Source organism: Castor canadensis, chromosome 4 (assembly GCF_047511655.1).
Source record: "Castor canadensis chromosome 4, mCasCan1.hap1v2, whole genome shotgun sequence".
Lineage (NCBI taxonomy): Eukaryota > Metazoa > Chordata > Mammalia > Rodentia > Castoridae > Castor > Castor canadensis.
In genome coordinates this window covers 147,869,156-147,886,604 of record NC_133389.1, presented here as the reverse complement: position 1 = coordinate 147,886,604, position 17,449 = coordinate 147,869,156, and the positions used below count along the sequence as shown (strand labels likewise).

The 17,449-nt window shown below is 41.7% G+C and overlaps 2 protein-coding genes across 4 annotated transcripts in view; one reads left to right on the top strand and one right to left on the bottom strand.

The window, feature by feature from the left end:
• The window catches only part of LOC109681927 (MOB-like protein phocein), a 42,990-nt gene extending 36,091 nt beyond the window's left edge, over positions 1–6,899 (bottom strand). Inside the window, exons 1-4 of one of the 2 annotated variants that reach the window (XM_020156893.2) lie at positions 6,744–6,899; positions 6,097–6,261; positions 4,747–4,836; positions 4,491–4,659 (exon numbers count right to left, since the gene is read on the bottom strand). In XM_020156893.2, coding sequence (XP_020012482.1) covers positions 4,609–4,659; positions 4,747–4,836; positions 6,097–6,261; positions 6,744–6,746 — 309 coding nt within the window. In that variant the 5' untranslated portion in view covers positions 6,747–6,899 and the 3' untranslated portion in view covers positions 4,491–4,608. Of the gene's footprint in view, positions 1–4,490; positions 4,660–4,746; positions 4,837–6,096; positions 6,262–6,743 lie in introns of those variants that run through there. The other variant, XM_074071335.1, reaches the window with a different exon arrangement.
• A 137-nt stretch (positions 6,900–7,036) lies between these two features.
• Hspd1 (heat shock protein family D (Hsp60) member 1) lies at positions 7,037–15,809 on the top strand. 2 transcript variants are annotated; one of them, XM_074071332.1, is made up of 12 exons: positions 7,037–7,178; positions 8,219–8,394; positions 9,268–9,520; positions 10,019–10,101; positions 10,747–10,842; positions 11,185–11,278; positions 11,760–11,928; positions 12,712–12,811; positions 13,233–13,478; positions 14,430–14,604; positions 14,888–15,066; positions 15,185–15,809. In XM_074071332.1, the coding sequence occupies exons 2-12, from the start codon at positions 8,221–8,223 to the stop codon at positions 15,335–15,337; spliced, it is 1,722 nt and encodes a 573-aa protein (XP_073927433.1). In that variant the 5' UTR covers positions 7,037–7,178; positions 8,219–8,220; the 3' UTR covers positions 15,338–15,809. The 2 variants fall into 2 exon arrangements, with proteins under 2 accessions (XP_073927433.1, XP_020012481.2); XM_020156892.2 differs by lacking the exon at positions 7,037–7,178 and adding an exon at positions 7,238–7,394.
• The last annotated feature ends 1,640 nt before the right edge of the window (positions 15,810–17,449 follow it).

Sequence of the window (17,449 nt, the reverse complement as noted above, 5' to 3'; positions counted from 1 at the left end):
CTCCATTTTGGAACAGTATACTCCATCCCAAGTGATAATGACAGTTTAGTGAGATCCCCAAACAAGGACCATCCAAGTTGCTCCAATTTCTGACACATAAACACACACACACACAGATATATACATATATATTTATGTATGTATATATGTTTATTGCTGTATCTGAGACAGGTTCTATAGCTACATAGCCCAATCTGGCTTTGAACTGTAGATCCTCCTGCCTCAGCCTCCCCAGGCTGGGATTACATGAGTATACAACTATACTACACTAGTTTATTGTGGGGTTTTATTTGTTTGTGGTGGTACTTCAGATCAGCCCCAGGGCCTCTCACATGCTAGTGCTCTACCAATGAGCTATAAATACAGTCCATGGCTTTGGTTTTGTTATGTTTTAAACTTGCAGATGTCATTTTGGTGTTTCAAGTCGCATTTTCCTTTTTGGCTTCTGGATACTACATCAAACTCTGAAACGTCTTCTCCAATATTTAATGGTTCCATGGTTTCTTTTTTAATTTTTTGTGGTACTGGGTATCAAACCCAGGGCCTCATGTACACTAAGCAAACACTTAACCATTGCGCTACATCCCCAGCCCCTCTTCAAGTTCTTTTAAAGTTATTAAGTATTTTGGTTATTCCTGTATCTGGGTATTTTCCTATTAAACGACACAGGGAATTTTGGGGATGTAGCTGAATGGCAGAATGCTTGTCAAGCAGGTTCTGGGTTCAATTTCCAGCACCAGAAAGCAGGGGAAAAAAAAAAAAAGAACAGATCCAGTTCCTCTACTCTCTTACAGATTAAGTTGGGAGTTTCAGAACAGCTTGGGCTAGATAGTTGAGACCCTGTTTTAAGAAACAAAGAACAAAAGGAATTTAGCCTCAAGTCTTGCAAAATGCTGTTTTGGTCTCATTTAACCTTAAAATATGACTTGGAAACCCCAGTGCCACTAAAAAAAAAACCAAGGCATGACTTGGGAAAACATCAGTTTCAAAAGCCAGTTTATTAGGCAATCTTCCTCCACCCCATCTTTCTCTTCCCACCAGGAAGGAGTAAACCTCTGTCAAGCAAGACATACAACTTCAGAAATATGGCACTAGTTAGTTGAGAGATAAGGAGCAAGGCCACCATCTGATCTGGGGCATGCACTCCATCGTATACCCCAGAACCAAAAAAAAAAGGAAACTATGGCTCCCAATCTTCCTTCTAAAATCCAGATGTTTTCTCTCAGGAGCATTACAGAGCTTTAAGACTGGAATCTTACTGCCCTCCTCTTCATTTGATGAATAATAAAGCTTATTTCCTTTTCCTTCAAAAAAAAGCCAAAGCCAGTTTATTATAGTATTTTAAAGTCATTCTTTTTTTTTTTTAAATGCCAGGCATTGTTCTAAGCAATGGAGATAAAAGGATAAATAAGATTGGGGGAGGGGAGCTGGGGTGGCACATAGTAAAAATAATAGCATAATTTTAGAGATCAGTGTTACAGAAAAACATGAGTGGCATTAGGCGCCTTATTGAACTGTATTCTATTGTGATTTGTCTCTTCTGATCACATCCTCCCTCTCAGAATGTTCATAAACTACTGCATTAGTTATGTATTGCTACATAAACATTTCCCCAAACTTGGTAGCTTAAAACAGCAATAGCTAGGCATGATGGCACATACCTGTAATTTAGGAGACTGAGAAAGGAGGATCACAAGTTTAAGGCCAGCCTGGACAATTCAGAGACCCTGTGTCAAAAAAATTTTAAAGGGCCTGGAGGCACAGATCAGTGGTACAGCAGTTGCCTAGCACGTGCCAGGCAAATGAAAAAACAAAAAAGCCAAAATGACAAGCTAGGAGTGGGAATTTATCACAAAGAACCAAGAAAACCTAACTCAAGATGAAGAAATTTGCTCAAGGCCATGTGGCAGTAACTTGACACATTAGGAATCCAGTCCAAAGGCCAAGGCTTCCCATTATTCTCCCATGTTGCTTTCCAAGCAGAGGTGAAAACTAAGGCAATTTTCAAACTTTTAATTCATCCTTGGAACTACCTGCCATACTTACAATTTCAAACTCACTAAATCAGAGTAATTTTGTACCACAGTAGTCCTATCGTGATGTTTTGTCTAGAAGAAATGCTAAGGAAGTCATTTCTTTAGGACTGAAGCTTAAACTCAAGGCCTTGCACTTGCTAAGCAAGTGCTCTACCACTTGAGCCACACTACCCTTCCTAAGTAATTTTAGATTATGAGATTGCATTGATAAAATAAGGGAGTTTTTGCCATGAGAAATTTAGGGCACTGGGGAATGTGAAACTGCATGTTTCAGGTTAGTATGTTGCTGTTTACCTTTTGTTGAACTGAAAAATAATTATGGAGAGAGATAAAGATAGGCTTACACCTGTAATCCTAGCTACTCGGGAAGCAGAAATCAGGATTTCAGCTCGAAGCCAGCCCTGGTAAACAGCCCTGGTAAATAGGTTCGAGACCCTATCTCGAACAGCCCATCACAAAAAAGGGGACAGTGGGGACAGTGGAGCGGCTCAAGGTGTAGGCCCAGTACAAGGGTTGGGGGAAGGGGGGTAAGACAGGCAAAATTCTTCCTGGTAAAACCCAAGGAAATCTGTGTTCAGGTTACAATGTGCAGGCATGTTATCCAGCTATGCCTGAGGAAGAGTTTGAAATTGCTGATCCACATGGAAACTGGTAAGAACTTTTAGGCATTTCTCTCATCCAAATTTGACAAGAATTGAGTCTTAGTATACCAAAGGCACTAACATGCATAAATTTAAATATATACATATTAAAAGTACATATGCCTTTACTGATGGGAAACACAAGTTAGACCATTATTACATACTACTACATTTAGACTTCAATTCCACTACTGAATTCAACTATTGAAAGTGGGGCTTTGCTCTGGTACCAAGTTTGCCTAGCATGCAAGAGGCTCTGGGTTCAATCTCCAGCACCGAAAGCAAAAAAACATAGGACACAATCTTTTAAGAAACATCACAAACTTATTTTTTATAAGGAGCCAAAACTAGTTAGATTTTAAGTACTTATACTAAGAAACTACTGTAATAGCTGGTAGCTGATAGTGGTACTTAGGGATTAATCAACTCTAGTACAGGACTATCCCTTTGCAGTTTCCTTGTTTGTTAAATCCAACAAACTCAACCCTTTGGTTCCCTTTCCCACACAGGACCAGAATGCTGGTCTCGGTGGTTGTGAAAAGGAATAATGTGAAAATTAAAGACATGAACATGAAGCTCTGGGCAGCTAGTTCAGTGAATGCTAAAACTGTATTTGGCATTTTCTTCTGATGAGTGTCTTTAAAACTTTTATAATCTATGTAACCAGTGAAGCAGACTCATGAGATTATTAGTCTACAGAGCTGGGAAACACCAAAGGAGGGAGGAGGCAGGCAAGAAAAGACAAGTTATCAGTGAAAAACATTAAGCTATGCAAACATACTTTCACCAATGCTGTTTCTGGTGCACACCGTAATAATAGGTGATCAATAAAAACCTGTGGAAGTGTTGAAAAAGAAAAAAAAAAATCCAACAAACTGTTTACTAGATACACTTGAGTGCTAGACAGTTACTAGTCACTCCCTATACCAGTGATCACCACAAAGATTACTCCAAGAGATGTGTAGTGAATGCATAGAAGTACCTAAGAATATAACAGGCATAAAGAAGTTTTTCTTGTACTGAGGTTTGAACTCAAGACTTGAGCTTGCTAGGCAGCCACTATACCTCTTAAGTTATGCTCCCAACCCCATAAAGGACCAAATTTTTAATAGCACCTGGAAGTGGACTGCTTATATCTAAAGCCTGGCTTTTCAATTTCCTACTGAATGATCTTATTAGCCCCGTGCCTCAGCTTCCTTACCTGCAAGATGACAACAGCACAGTTCACAAGGTGGTTGAAAAATTAAACTAGTCAATACATGCAAAGCATCTAGAAAATGCACCTAAGTGTTAGGTATTGCTACTACCACACAGTGCCAACCCTTGAAATCAGCACTCAGTCTAGGTTAGTGATTGCACCTTGTGTAGATTTTTTTTTTTTTGCCAAATACATTATGTAGTAGTGTTAAGTTTTAAGAACTGGAAATGTTCATTTAGGAAGTAAAGGTTTTTTTACACAAAAGTTACAAACCGAGATGTTAAAAAAAAACCACTAGACTCTACAACCAAAGAACTTGTACTTCACAAGTTTGTTGTAACTGAACCCCAAATGTTGCTAACTTTGTAAGTGGAAATCTGTTTCTATCAGTATCAACCATCGGTGTAATAATGCTAGATTCAGCTCAAAAAATCATTTACCTAGAAAAACCTTGTTTCTCAGAATTCTCTACAGATTACTCAAAGAGAAGATACCAAACTGAAGAACTCTAAAACCACCTTATATTAAAAAGTACCCATTCGTTTACATATTTTATTGGGAAATGTTTATACAGGTACAGTTAAACTAAACTTCAGAGACAATGGATATCATCAGTTTAGGTATCATTGGTTTATTATAAAAGGGAGACACATGGAAATTATTTACATGATGAAAGATTTCAGGACGTCAGTGGAATGGGCAGCTTCATGTGATGCCATCTCAGTGATTTATTTCAGTCTACGTACTTTCCAAGAATGTCACCATCTCTAAATAAGAAATAATCCTGCAAATAGAGAAACTATTAGTTAACAAACTATTAGTTAACAGCAAATACTTAAAATTTCCTTTTAGAATGATTACGATTACATACCTTGTCATCTAGAACTACTTTGGTGCCTCCATATTCTGGCAGAAGAACTTTATCTCCAACTTGCACACTAACAGGTTGGATCTCTCCATCCTTAAGAAAATAAGGTTGTTATTAACAAAGACACCTAGCTCACCAGATATATAGTTAACTTTTTTGTTTTTTTTGGGCAGTACTGGGGCTTGAACTCAGGGCCACACCTTGAGCCACTCCACCAGCCCTTTTTTGTGATAGAGTCTCAAGAACTATTTGCCTGGGTTGGCTTTGAACAACAACCCTCATCTCTCACTCCTGAGTAGCCAGGATTACAGGCATGAGTAACTTTTAAATCACTGTTAACTAATGAAATGTTGGTTAAATTCAGTATGTAAAAATAAAAGTAGGGATAGCTAATATAATTTATATTATATATTACACATCTCCAAGTCTAAAACACCACGGTAGAACTACAATCTGAAGTAACCATGGTGGTTTACAATTTTTAAAAAAAATAGTTATGCTTGAAAAGCTAACTTTAACTAACCAATGCTAAGTTTAAGAAATTGTAAAATATTAACATAACCTGTAGACCATGTGAAATAAAGCAGCTTTAAAAGCCATATGATATGGTCATGTGTGACTTCTTTCAACCAACAAAAGATTAGTTGAAAGATTTCCTTTCCTTTAAAGTACACATCTGCATAAAAAGACTGAAGCAGTTGCCCACTCCCCAAAGCCCTGCTATTCCCAACTCCAGGATGGCTCATTAGAACTTTTCTTGTTTTCAGACAACTGAAACAATGCAACTGTAATATTTCACGCCAAACACAATAAATGCTGTAGTGACCAACTCTTTTGGAGGCCTGTAGTCTAACTGGAGAACAAGGAGAATACCTCAACATGCTCCTTTTCTTAGCTGTGCCAAGTGCCCCCCCCCACAAGATTATAAGGTTAAAAGTTAAACCAACAGTTCAAGTTTCTCCCCCCAACCCCCGGGTGTAGCCAGACTGGCTTCTAACTCTGGATCCTCCTGCCTCAGCCTCCCTAGTTAGTGCTAGGATTACAGGCATGCCCCATCATACCAGATTCCTCGATTCTTAGAAGGCCTCCACAGTGTATTTTGAAAAAGTCTTTGCCTCATCAAAAATTTAAAATTTGAATAAACTTATGGTCAGAGCAGGCCACCAAACACCTACCAAGGGCCATTTTAGTATTCTAGAAGTCCTAGTGTAAAACAAGCCAGTGTATTTTGCAATCATTTACCTTAAAACTAACATATGACACCAGCTAGTGTACTTTTAATCACTCAGGATTTCTCATGCCTTTATTCTTCCATTTCCCATAAAAAATCAGTTCCACTGCCTCCCCATTTACCTTTCCTTTGGAGCCTGACCCCACGGCCACTACTGTTGCTTGCAACACTTTTCCTTGAGATTTTTCTGGAAGCATAATGCCACCTTTAGTCACCGTCTCGGCTGCATTCCTTTCTACCAATACTCGGTCAAACAGCGGAAGAAACTTTCTAAATGCTTTTCCTGCCTGCGGAGAGAAATGTTAGAGCTGGGACAAACAAAAGCTATGCAGTTACATTCTCAACAGGCAACGCCACTGCGGGCCTTACGTCAAACACCAAAACCCAGACTGTGCCTTTAGGAGGGGTCCACTTTCTAAGTCAAGCTTATCTGTTAGGACCCCTTTAAGGGGAACCGTGGTTTACGCCAAGGTCAAGTATTTTTCTGCCGCAGGCTGGTCCTGCATAATTTCCCGGCCTGTCGCTCTACGCCCCGGGCCCCGCTGCTGGCCAGGACACCGCACCCCCATTCAGACCCTACGAGGTCCGTGCTCGCCCCAGCCCACGCGTGAGGAGGCCGGGGTCCGCCGGGCCTGTACTTCGCAGGCAGGTGTACAAGGTCACCGAGAGGTACTCTTCCATGTTGCCAGGCCCCGGAGAGGGCCAGCAGGGCTCGCCGTGCACCTCAGGCCGACCAGGCCCGCTAGCCTCCAAGCCACGAGGGACTCACCATGACTCGCGCCGCCGCAGCTCGGACTCTGCTCTCGCGCCGCCACCAAAAGGAGAGACCCGCAGTCCGGCCTCGGGGCACGTGAAAAAGGCCGCCCACCGCGCAGGCGCGCTCAGTCACCCCGCCCCCGCCCCGCCCCCTGCGCCGGAGAGGGCGGCCACGCCAGCGCTCGCAGTGATTCGTCCCGGAGGCTCTGCGCAGCCTCTGACGCGGCCACGGGGAGGCGGAGGAAAAGAGGAGCTTTTTCTAGGCTTTTCTAGGCAGCAGGCCGAGGTGAAAGAACGATCCCTGCGTCCTTTTCCGGAAATGACGCTACTTGACCTTTGACCCGAAGAGAGCGCGGCACCTTCCGGAAGGTTCTGGAACGGAGCGCGGCCCAGGAACTAGCCTAAGCCGACTAGAGAAGGCTGAGCTGGCTGGCCCCGCGCTGCGCGGGTATGGAGGGGCGGGGCTCCCGCGGAGCATGCCGATTGCCGGGCCCCGCCGCCGGGAAGGGGCGGGGCCTACTGCGCACACGGTGCCGCAGGGCGGGGTGGGGGAGCGGCGGAGGGAGGGGACACGGGCTCATTGCCGTGTGCGCTTTGCACTCTGTCCCTCACTTGCCGCCGACGGCCTGCCTCGCCGCGTGCTCTCGCTGCCAACGCCCCGCAGGTACGCGGCCGCTCCGCACCGCCTTCTCTTGGAGCTCGCGAGCCTGGGAACGGGCCTTCTGCGCATTGCGACTTGAGTGGGCGGGCGGGCGAGGACCGAGACTTGCCCTCCGGCGTCGCAGGCCCGGCTCGCGGGTCCAGGCCTCGCGAATCCCTGCGGGTTCCCATCCCGGGCGGCGTGGATCGCGCGCGGCCCGGGCCAGGAGTGGAGAGAGGGAGGACGGACCCGCCAGGGAGATTTGAGTTTGCCATCCGTTCTGCTGCAGCCCGTCCTGCTTAGCTGCAGGGGGCCGGGAGGGTGGTCGCTGCAGCGAAGGAACTGCTGTGCGTCCCACTCCTGACCTTGCTCGAAGGAAAGACACGTGGGGCTGCGCGCGGTGGGCTGGGCCTCTGCCCCCGGCATCGCGACCTGGCTAGCCGCTCTGATACAGCAGCCCCGGCTGGATACATGGGGACACACTTGCCGAGCGGGTTTCTGCACCGTCAGGAGTGCCAGTACTTCCCTGGTCACTCGCTGCCTTCCCTTTTCCGGGGTACTTTTTGGAGCACGTCTGCGCTCAAGGCCGTCTTAGCGGTGAAAGATTAACTCGTTGGGGGCAGCAGGGGTAGATGGCCTTGGGGAGCTAGTGGTGTGTTCTCGGTGCTCCCGTTACAAGTCAGGCGTGGGGGCGGCCTCTTCCTTAAGCTCGCACAGTAGCTGAGGTTCTGGGGCTGCTGCGCGGTGTAGGGCCTAGGCCGAGTGGTTGGCGGAGGTCAGGTGAGCATGTTTGCGCTGCGACGCACGAATAGTGCTAATAGTGATCATCTAATTGTTTCCTCCCCCAGAAATGCTTCGATTACCCACCGTCCTTCGCCAGATGAGACCAGTGTCCAGGGCACTGGCTCCTCATCTCACTCGGGGTTATGCCAAAGATGTAAAATTTGGTGCAGATGCCCGAGCCTTAATGCTTCAAGGTGTAGACCTTTTAGCCGATGCTGTAGCTGTTACGATGGGGCCAAAGGTATAGTATTCTTACTGTAATTACACAGAAAAAAATGTTTGCTAATGCAAATAGTACAAGTATGGAATAGGATTTTGTCAGTTTGTGTCCAGTTTGCAGTGGCTTTTTTTTTTTTTTTAAGCATAACAAGGTTTTTGAACCCACTTCTGCCAGATTTTCGAAACTTACTTTGTATAATGTAATGTAATGTAATCAGGTAGTTACTATGAGTTACTACTCATAGCTCAAGGTGGATTCTTCCTTAAACTTGAGGGAATCTTGATTACTTGCTTAAATTAAAATTTGGAATCTTTCCCAGTAGTTAAATGCCAATAATAGAGGGAAGAGTATAGTTTGTTTTAATACCTCAAGTGTATACTTGATGATAAGTTTTTTGTGTTATACTGAAATAAACTATGTGTGTTATTTACATGTAGTAAAGGTACTAACATAAAATTTACCATTTTATAGCGTACAGTTAAAATCAATTGCAACCATCACTTTTTAAGTGTTATATAGTGAGAGATAAGAAAAAATAGTGAGGGGTACTGTTTAAAGAGAGTCTTAACTGTGCTTCATAGTCAGTCAAGTGATGGTTCATTACAAATTGATGCTAGTCCAAATATCAAAGTGATCTAAAGAACTGGAAGATGACATCTTTTAGTCCCTAGCATTTTCAGCTCCCATAATAACTCATTCAAAGTTACACTCTTGGCAGAGGAGCAGAGGTCATTCTGTCTGTATACTAAGAATGCTGATGAACTTGCCCTTGAGATTCATGTCGCAGGATTGATAAAAATGACACAACATTCAAGTAGTTGCCTTATTGTTGAAGACTGGTATAAAAATCTAGAGTACCTGGTCCTACCACATTTTTTTCTCCTGCCATTATAGGGAAGAACAGTGATTATTGAACAGAGTTGGGGAAGTCCCAAAGTTACAAAAGATGGTGTGACTGTTGCAAAGTCAATTGATCTAAAGGACAAATATAAAAATATTGGAGCTAAGCTCGTTCAGGATGTTGCCAACAACACAAATGAGGAGGCTGGGGATGGCACCACCACTGCTACCGTGTTGGCACGCTCTATTGCCAAGGAAGGCTTTGAGAAGATTAGCAAAGGTGCTAATCCAGTGGAAATCAGGAGAGGTAGGAATGTCTCTTTGTTGTCAGTACCGCGAAGAAATTCCTATTGCTAAGAATTCTGTTTCTTTTTTTTTTGTCTCTCTTTCTCGAAGTACTGGGGCTTGAACTCAGGGCCTTCACCTTGAGCCACTCCACCAGCCCTGTTGAAGGGTTTTTAATCATTTTGCTTCATTTAATGGAGGTAAACGCTGGGTGGCATGATCATATTAGGAATAACTTACATAGGCTGGATTAAGTGGTGAGATTTTTTTGAAACTCCACAAATCTACCTTTCCTTGATTCAATTTTCAAACTTTGGTGTTACAAGATTTAGTTGTATAAATTTAGTGTTCCAGTCAGTGCATACTGTCTAACTTCATGTGAATAGAAGCAGCACCGGCACAGAAGTTGTATATAGACTTAATGTTAAAAACATTAAAATATTTTTGAATCTCAAAATTTCTATCCAGCCTGAAGACCATGAGAAAATAAGCATTGTAATGACTTGTATTCTTGAACTAGGTGTGATGTTAGCTGTCGATGCTGTAATTGCTGAACTTAAGAAGCAATCTAAACCTGTGACAACCCCAGAAGAAATTGCTCAGGTAAAGACTTCTTTTTTCCTGTGCGACTGGGGTTTGAGTGTTTGAGGTTGCAAAGCAGGCCCTATTTTGCTCTGGCCTGGCCTCTATTCTCCTGAACCTTGATCTGCCTCATCTCAGCCTCCCAAGTAGCTAGGGTTACAGACATGAACCACAGACACCTGGCTAGGTAAAGACTTTTTAAAAATTACATGAGGTTTTATTTCATGACCGTGCACCAATGTCAGAATACTAACATTGGATGCATTTTTTTTCTTACTGCAAAAACATTTTAAAAGAATTCAATAACCATAATTTGGATTAAAATACATTGTGTATGTTTGAAGGTGTTTTTAGATTGTCACATGTGCTCCCCTCTGTTCTTCAGTACTGAAGACCAAGTTAAACCCCAGCTCAAATATGTGTAATTTTTGTTAGTTTATAGTATCAGTACATATACTAAGAAAAAAAATGAGATTTTTTTTTTTTTACTGTTTTTGTCCAAGAACTGATTTATGTATTTCATGTTTGTCAAAATAATGTAGCCAGATTGAAGAGCTGAGGGTATGGCTCCATGGCATAGTAAGGGCCTTGGTTCAATCTCCATGCCACAAATAAAAAGTTACTAGAAAAGGAATTGAAAACACTTGATTTTTTTTTTTTTTCCAGGTTGCTACAATTTCTGCAAATGGAGACAAAGAAATTGGCAACATCATTTCTGATGCAATGAAAAAGGTTGGAAGAAAGGGTGTCATCACAGTAAAGGTGAGTATGGTTATTTTTTGGGTTTTTTAAAAATTTATTTTGGTGACACTGGAGTTTGAATTCAGGCCCTCATGCTTTCTAGGCAGGCACTCTACTGAGTGAGCCACCAGTGCCTGGAGTAGATTGACCCTAATTTGTATGGTAGGGTCTCATCTACCTGTATGAGTCATTCAAATAGGGGTTTTTGCAAGTTTCTGCATCAATGGAGTTGGGTGCTCTGGAGCATTTGCATACTTCTTCCTGAATCCCTTATGTGGGATTGACTTACTACTGATGTGGTCTGTAATTCCAAGTTTGTTTTTCTATTGAAATCCATTCACCTAATTCTTTGACTTGTCATAGGATGGAAAAACGCTGAATGATGAATTAGAAATTATTGAAGGCATGAAGTTCGATCGAGGATATATTTCCCCATACTTTATAAATACAGCAAAAGGTAAGAACAAATCAGCAGCTGAAATTTTTAGCATACTTTGCTAGTGTATGTCAAACATAAAGGCATTAGTTGGGCTGGACACCAGTTGCTTGCACCTGTAATCCTAGCTGTTTGGGAGGCTGAGGTTAGGAGGATCATGGTTCCAGGCCAGCCCAGCCTGAGCAAATAGTTTGTGAGACCCCCATCTCCAAAACAATCAGAGTAGAATGGACTGGAGGTGTGACTGAAGCAGTAGAGCACCTGCTTTGCAATCTGAAAGGCCTGAGTTCAAACCCCAGTCCCACCAAAAGGGGGGGTGTGAATAGTTGGTAGCATACCTGAAAAAATGTAATGATCTGTAATGTTACAAAAACTGTACAAAAAACACAGGCAGAAAACAGGATTCAGTAGATGCTTTTAAATTGTATTGGAATTTTGTTTTAGCTTTCCTTTGGAGAAAATTGTATTTTCCCAGCATTGGTGTAAAGTACTGTCTTTGCAGGTCAAAAATGTGAGTTCCAGGATGCCTATGTTCTATTGAGTGAAAAGAAAATTTCTAGTGTCCAGTCCATTGTACCTGCTCTTGAGATTGCCAATGCTCACCGGAAGCCCTTGGTCATAATAGCTGAAGATGTTGATGGAGAAGCTCTCAGCACACTTGTTTTGAATAGGTAATAGGCAGTATATTTGATGGTTTACATTTCTAGGTGAAGATTTGTAAGTATTCATTTAACTGGTAAAATTTCCAGAGAACTTAAAACACTCTCAGCATTGTATAACATTTATATAAAGAAAATGAAGTAACACTGTTTATTCAAGCTAGGCTTTTGATTTTCTTTTTGGTGGGATTGGGGTTCGAGCTCAGGGCTTTACACTTGGAAAGCAGGTGCTCTGCTGCTAGAGCCACACCTCTAGTCCTCAAACTAAGCTTTAATAATAGTGATGTAATATTAAGTGGAACCCATAAAACAGGTATTTATTAGATACCTTTGAATTTAATATTTAGTAATTGGTTTTTCCACCATTCATAAAACAGTTGTCAGTGTATCCTTCAATTTACTATACGGTTTTTGTTCCTGGTTCCAGATGTTAACTGGAATGTAAGGCCAGCAGACGCCGGGTGTTGGTGGCTCATGCCCGTAATCCTAGCTACTCAGGAGTCCAAGAAACCTATTTTGAAGAAAACCATCATAAAAAAGAGCTGGTGGAGTGGCTCAAGGTGTAGGCCCTGACTTCAAGCCCCAGTACCACATATACACACACACAAAGTAAATCAGGTGTGAACAAATAACCTTTGTCTTAATGTAACCAAAAGTTGTTAGGAAGAAAAAAAAAAAAAAGAAAAGGGCTGGTAGTTCTAAGTAATGTCAATAGTGCTAGAACTTGAAACTTGAGGGGAACTAAACTAGGCATTTTTATTCCATTTTAATCTTACAATGAACTGTTCTTCACAGGCTAAAAGTTGGTCTTCAGGTCGTAGCAGTCAAAGCTCCTGGTTTTGGTGACAATAGAAAGAACCAGCTAAAAGATATAGCTATTGCTACGGGTGGTGCAGTAAGTAAAATAAATGTTGGTGGTGATTTACTGAATGTTACTCTTTCGGATCTAAAATGTATTGTAGAATATACTTTTCACGCATTGCTATTGAATATTTGGGAGTGGAGTGAATTAAGATCCTTTTCACCTAACTTGCCATAAGTCTCGTCTAAGAATAGGCATAATGACTAAATCTTTTCAATTTCGAAAGAGTGTGATGGAAAAAAACAAAGATAAAGCTTGAGACACTGGAAGTGCAATGAAAGGCTTTATCGAAATCTTATTCTGGACTAACAATGGCCTTGAAATCTCATTTCAAATAAACACACTATACTCAAGATGTTTGTCTTGTCAAACCACCTGTATTACATATTAATAAACACGGTTTAATGGAAGACACTATAACCTGTAACTGATACACTTTCAAATGCTTTTGTAGGTATTTGGAGAAGAGGGATTGACTCTAAATCTTGAAGACGTTCAGCCTCATGACTTGGGGAAAGTTGGAGAGGTCATTGTGACCAAAGATGATGCCATGCTCTTGAAAGGAAAAGGTGACAAAGCGCAAATAGATAAACGTATTCAGGAAATCACTGAGCAGTTAGATATCACAACTAGTGAATATGAAAAGGAAAAACTGAATGAACGACTGGCAAAACTTTCAGATGGAGTAGCTGTGCTGAAGGTAAGGTTCTTAGGTTCTGAGACAGAATAATTTTACTTCTGTGGTATTTTTCAGTACCTAAACAAATAGTTGAAGAATTAACTTCAACATGGGCGTTTTTATTACCTTGTTTGTTTAGGGTTGAACTTGGGGCCCTGTCTGTAGCAAGTACTTTACCTCCTTAGCCATGCATTCCCTCTCCATTCCCCCAAGCAGGGTCTCACACTTTTGCTTGGGTCAGCTACAAACTGTAGTCTTACCTCTGCCTCCTGTGTAGCTGGGATTAGGGACATGCACCACCACATCACTCTGGTCTTACAAGTTTTTTGGTTTGGTTTGTGTGGGGGGCTTTTTGTTTTTGTTTCTTTTTCTTTGTGGTGGTACTGGAGTTTGAACTCAGAACCTACACCTTAAGTCACTCTGCCAGCCCCTTTTTTTTTTGATGGGTTTTTTCAAGATAGGCTCTCTCAGAACTATTTGCTTAGGCTGGGTTCGTACTGCAATTCTCTTGTCTCCAGAGTAGCTAGAATTACAGGCATGAGCCACTGGCACCTGGCTGGGTTTTTTTTAATGTTTTTGTTTTTCAACATCTTTTTATTTGCACATAATTGTTTTTGCAGTCCTGGGGATTAATCCCAGGGCCTTGTAAGTATTAGACAAGTACTCTACTTTTTTTTTTTTTTTTTTTTTTTCTTTTGTGGGATGGGGTTTGAACTCAGGTCCAAAGTAGGGTGCTCTACCACTTGAGCCACACCTCCAGCCCAAGTACTCTATGCCTTAAGCTTCTTATATTCTGGGTTTTTGAGTATTTTTTGTGGTAGTGGTGGGTGGTGGTTGAACTTGGGCCCTTTCACTTGCTAGGCAGGCAATCTGTCACTCCGCCAGCTGTAGTACTTTTTAAATGTTTTTTGACAGTCAGCATATTGAATGGAGAAGGCCAGAGAACTAACTGGAATTATTTTAATCTTTTAGGTTGGTGGGACAAGTGATGTCGAAGTGAATGAAAAGAAGGACAGAGTTACAGATGCCCTGAATGCTACAAGAGCAGCTGTTGAAGAAGGCATTGTTCTTGGAGGGGGTTGTGCTCTGCTTCGGTGCATTCCAGCCTTGGACGCATTAACCCCTGCCAATGAGGATCAAAAAATTGGTAAAGAATTAACTTTGTAAATGAGTTTTTATACTGTCTTTAGTTTTTCTGTTGGACTAACAATGATGCTGAATCATAAGTGGAACAACAGATCAGTTTCCTGATTGCCCCAAGTTAAAACCCCAGTACTGTAAAAATGTATTGCAGATGCCAAAGGGAGCTAAAAATGCATCTCACTTTTTTCAAGGGAAACGATTTTACCTGTGGTAGAATTGGATAAATATTTTCACAAATTAGCATTGTGTTTGTTGTATGGAAGAATTAAAATACATTTACTTTGTAGGTATAGAAATTGTTAAAAGAACACTCAAAATTCCTGCAATGACCATTGCTAAGAATGCAGGTGTTGAAGGATCTTTGATAGTTGAGAAAATCCTGCAGAGTTCTTCAGAAGTTGGTTATGATGCTATGCTTGGAGACTTTGTGAATATGGTGGAAAAAGGAATCATTGATCCAACAAAGGTAAATGTAACACTCCCTAAAAGTTCTTTCAAGAACTCTGCCTACAATATGAGATTTTCATGAAGTCTTACTCATATTTTACTGCAGGGAAAATAATGTTTTCATAAATTTTTTCTAGGTTGTGAGAACTGCTTTATTGGATGCTGCTGGGGTGGCCTCTCTGTTAACTACAGCAGAAGTTGTAGTCACAGAAATTCCTAAAGAAGAGAAAGATCCTGGAATGGGTGCAATGGGTGGAATGGGAGGTGGAATGGGAGGTGGCATGTTCTAATTCCTAGGATAGTGCTTTACCATTATTAATGAACTGTGACAGGAATCTCAAGCAGGATTCCTCACCAATAACTTCAGAGAAGTCAGTGGAAGAAATGACTGGAGAAAAGGCTGGCTGGTGTTTAAGAAAATCACTATAACCATCAGTTACTGGTTTCAGTTGACAATAGATAATGGTTTACTGCTGTCATTGTCCATGCCTACAGATAATTTATTTTGTATTTTTGAATAAAGACATTTGTACATTCCTGATACTGGGTGCAAGAGCCATGTACCAGTGTACTGCTTTCAAATCAAATCACTGAGGCATTTCTACTATTCTGTAAAAATCAGGATTTTAGTGCTTGCCATTACCAGATGAGAAGTTCAGAAGCAGCCTTTCTGTGGAGAGTAAGAATAATTGTGTACAAAGTAGAGAAATACCCAATTATGTGACAACGTTTGTGTAATAAAAATTTGTTTCAAGTTAATAATTGTCTCAGTTTTTCCATAATTTAAAAGAAACCCACTTGGAGAGGCAGTGCTGGCATGTGTAAAACATTTCCATCTGTAGTATTTTCATGTTGCAGACTGAATGCATTATTGTGTTAGGAGAAATTTTAAAAGAAGGTAACAGCCCTGATGAGTTCTGTGGGTACAGTGTAGGGGGTGCTGATACCTGGTCATGAAGAAAACAAGCAACCTGTCATTTCCTTTGGGAGCTCTGGTTCTTGCTCCTTATCTTACATGAGAGATAGGCTCTGGGTTCCCACCAATGAGGAAAGCAGGTCTTTTAGAATGAGTGCTTAGGTGGAAGGAAGTGTGCCATTTCAGTTTTAGCGAGGATTTATTTTAAGATAACAGCATAAGGTATAGAGAAGTTGGGGAGAGAAAGACTTCCTGCTCCCCATGCAAGAAATGGGGATTACAGTGACTAATCCTAGCTACTTGAGGCTGAGGTCTGGGAATCACAGGTCAAGGCCAGCCCGGGCAAATAGTCAATGAGATCCCATCTCCAAAATATCCAGAGCAAAATAGAAGGGAGGTGTAGCTGAAGTGGTAGAGCACCTTTGCAAGCTGGAAGACCTGAGTTAAAACCCCAGCCCCATCAAAAAAAGGAAATAGGCTCAATGTACTTGATTTTTGTATTGATACAGCGTAGACTACTTTTGTGTGCACACTGGCATAATAAAGACAATGTATAATCTCGGAGCTGTAGAATCTGGACCTGAGCAAGTTGAGAAGGACTCCAGTCTGCTCCTCAGGTTGACCCTGGGCTGCTGCTATAAGCAAAAGTGTTTAGGCAGATTTTCTTGCTGTCCTTACATTGAACTACATATCTTGGGCAGAAAAAAGGTTCCGTCACCACAGATGAAGTCAGCCCAGTGAGGGAGGAGGATCATGAGTTTGAGGGCAACTTGAGCTACATAGCAACACACTGTTGGAGGGAAGGGAGGCAAAGTTGGCTGGAGGTGTAGCAAGCAGAGCACCTGCCTAGCAACTGCAAAGCCCTGAGATCAAATCCGCCCCCCCACAGACATACCTCCCCACAAAAAAAGACCAAACCATTTGAAATCTTGCATCTTTGCTTTGGTAATTTGTTAGAAACAGGAGAGGGCTAAATGAATGGCATGTTAACTGAATATTTGCCTAGAATGCAGTTGAGATTATAAATACGACAAGCAAACTAGTGAGTAGTATCAAGGGTTGGAGGAAAAGAAACTCATATCTTCAAAGGCCAAGCTACAGGTTAATAAGGAAAGATAAGGAATCTGAACCACCTGGACTGAAGGTGTTAGTGTGTTAAAGAGACTATCGGAAGGAGATACACAATTACTAGGTGGTTATACAATAGAAAATGGGGTAAGAACTTGCATTTTTTGCTGGCACAGTGGCTGAAGCACTGAGTACCTGCCTAGCAAGCGTGAGGCCCTGAGTTCAAACCCCAGTGCTGCCAAAGGGAAAAAAAAAAAAAATTTGCATTTTTTTATTTAACCAATAATCTTGGGTTAGGGACTAAAACTTATGCTAGTTATGTAAAAAACCTCTGAAAGGTTAAGTGACTTGTAACAGAGTTATCAAGTGGTAGAGCACAATTTGAACCAGTCTTTGACTTAGTTAAGCACTTCAGTTC

Coding starts and splice junctions, on each gene's coding strand:
- Hspd1 (XM_074071332.1), top strand. CDS start 8,221: ATGCTTCGATTACCCACCGTCCTTCGCCAGATGAGACCAGTGTCCAGG. Junction 11,279..11,759: donor CTTTATAAATACAGCAAAAG/GTAAGAACAAAT, acceptor CTGTCTTTGCAG/GTCAAAAATGTGAGTTCCAG. Junction 13,479..14,429: donor ATGGAGTAGCTGTGCTGAAG/GTAAGGTTCTTA, acceptor TTAATCTTTTAG/GTTGGTGGGACAAGTGATGT.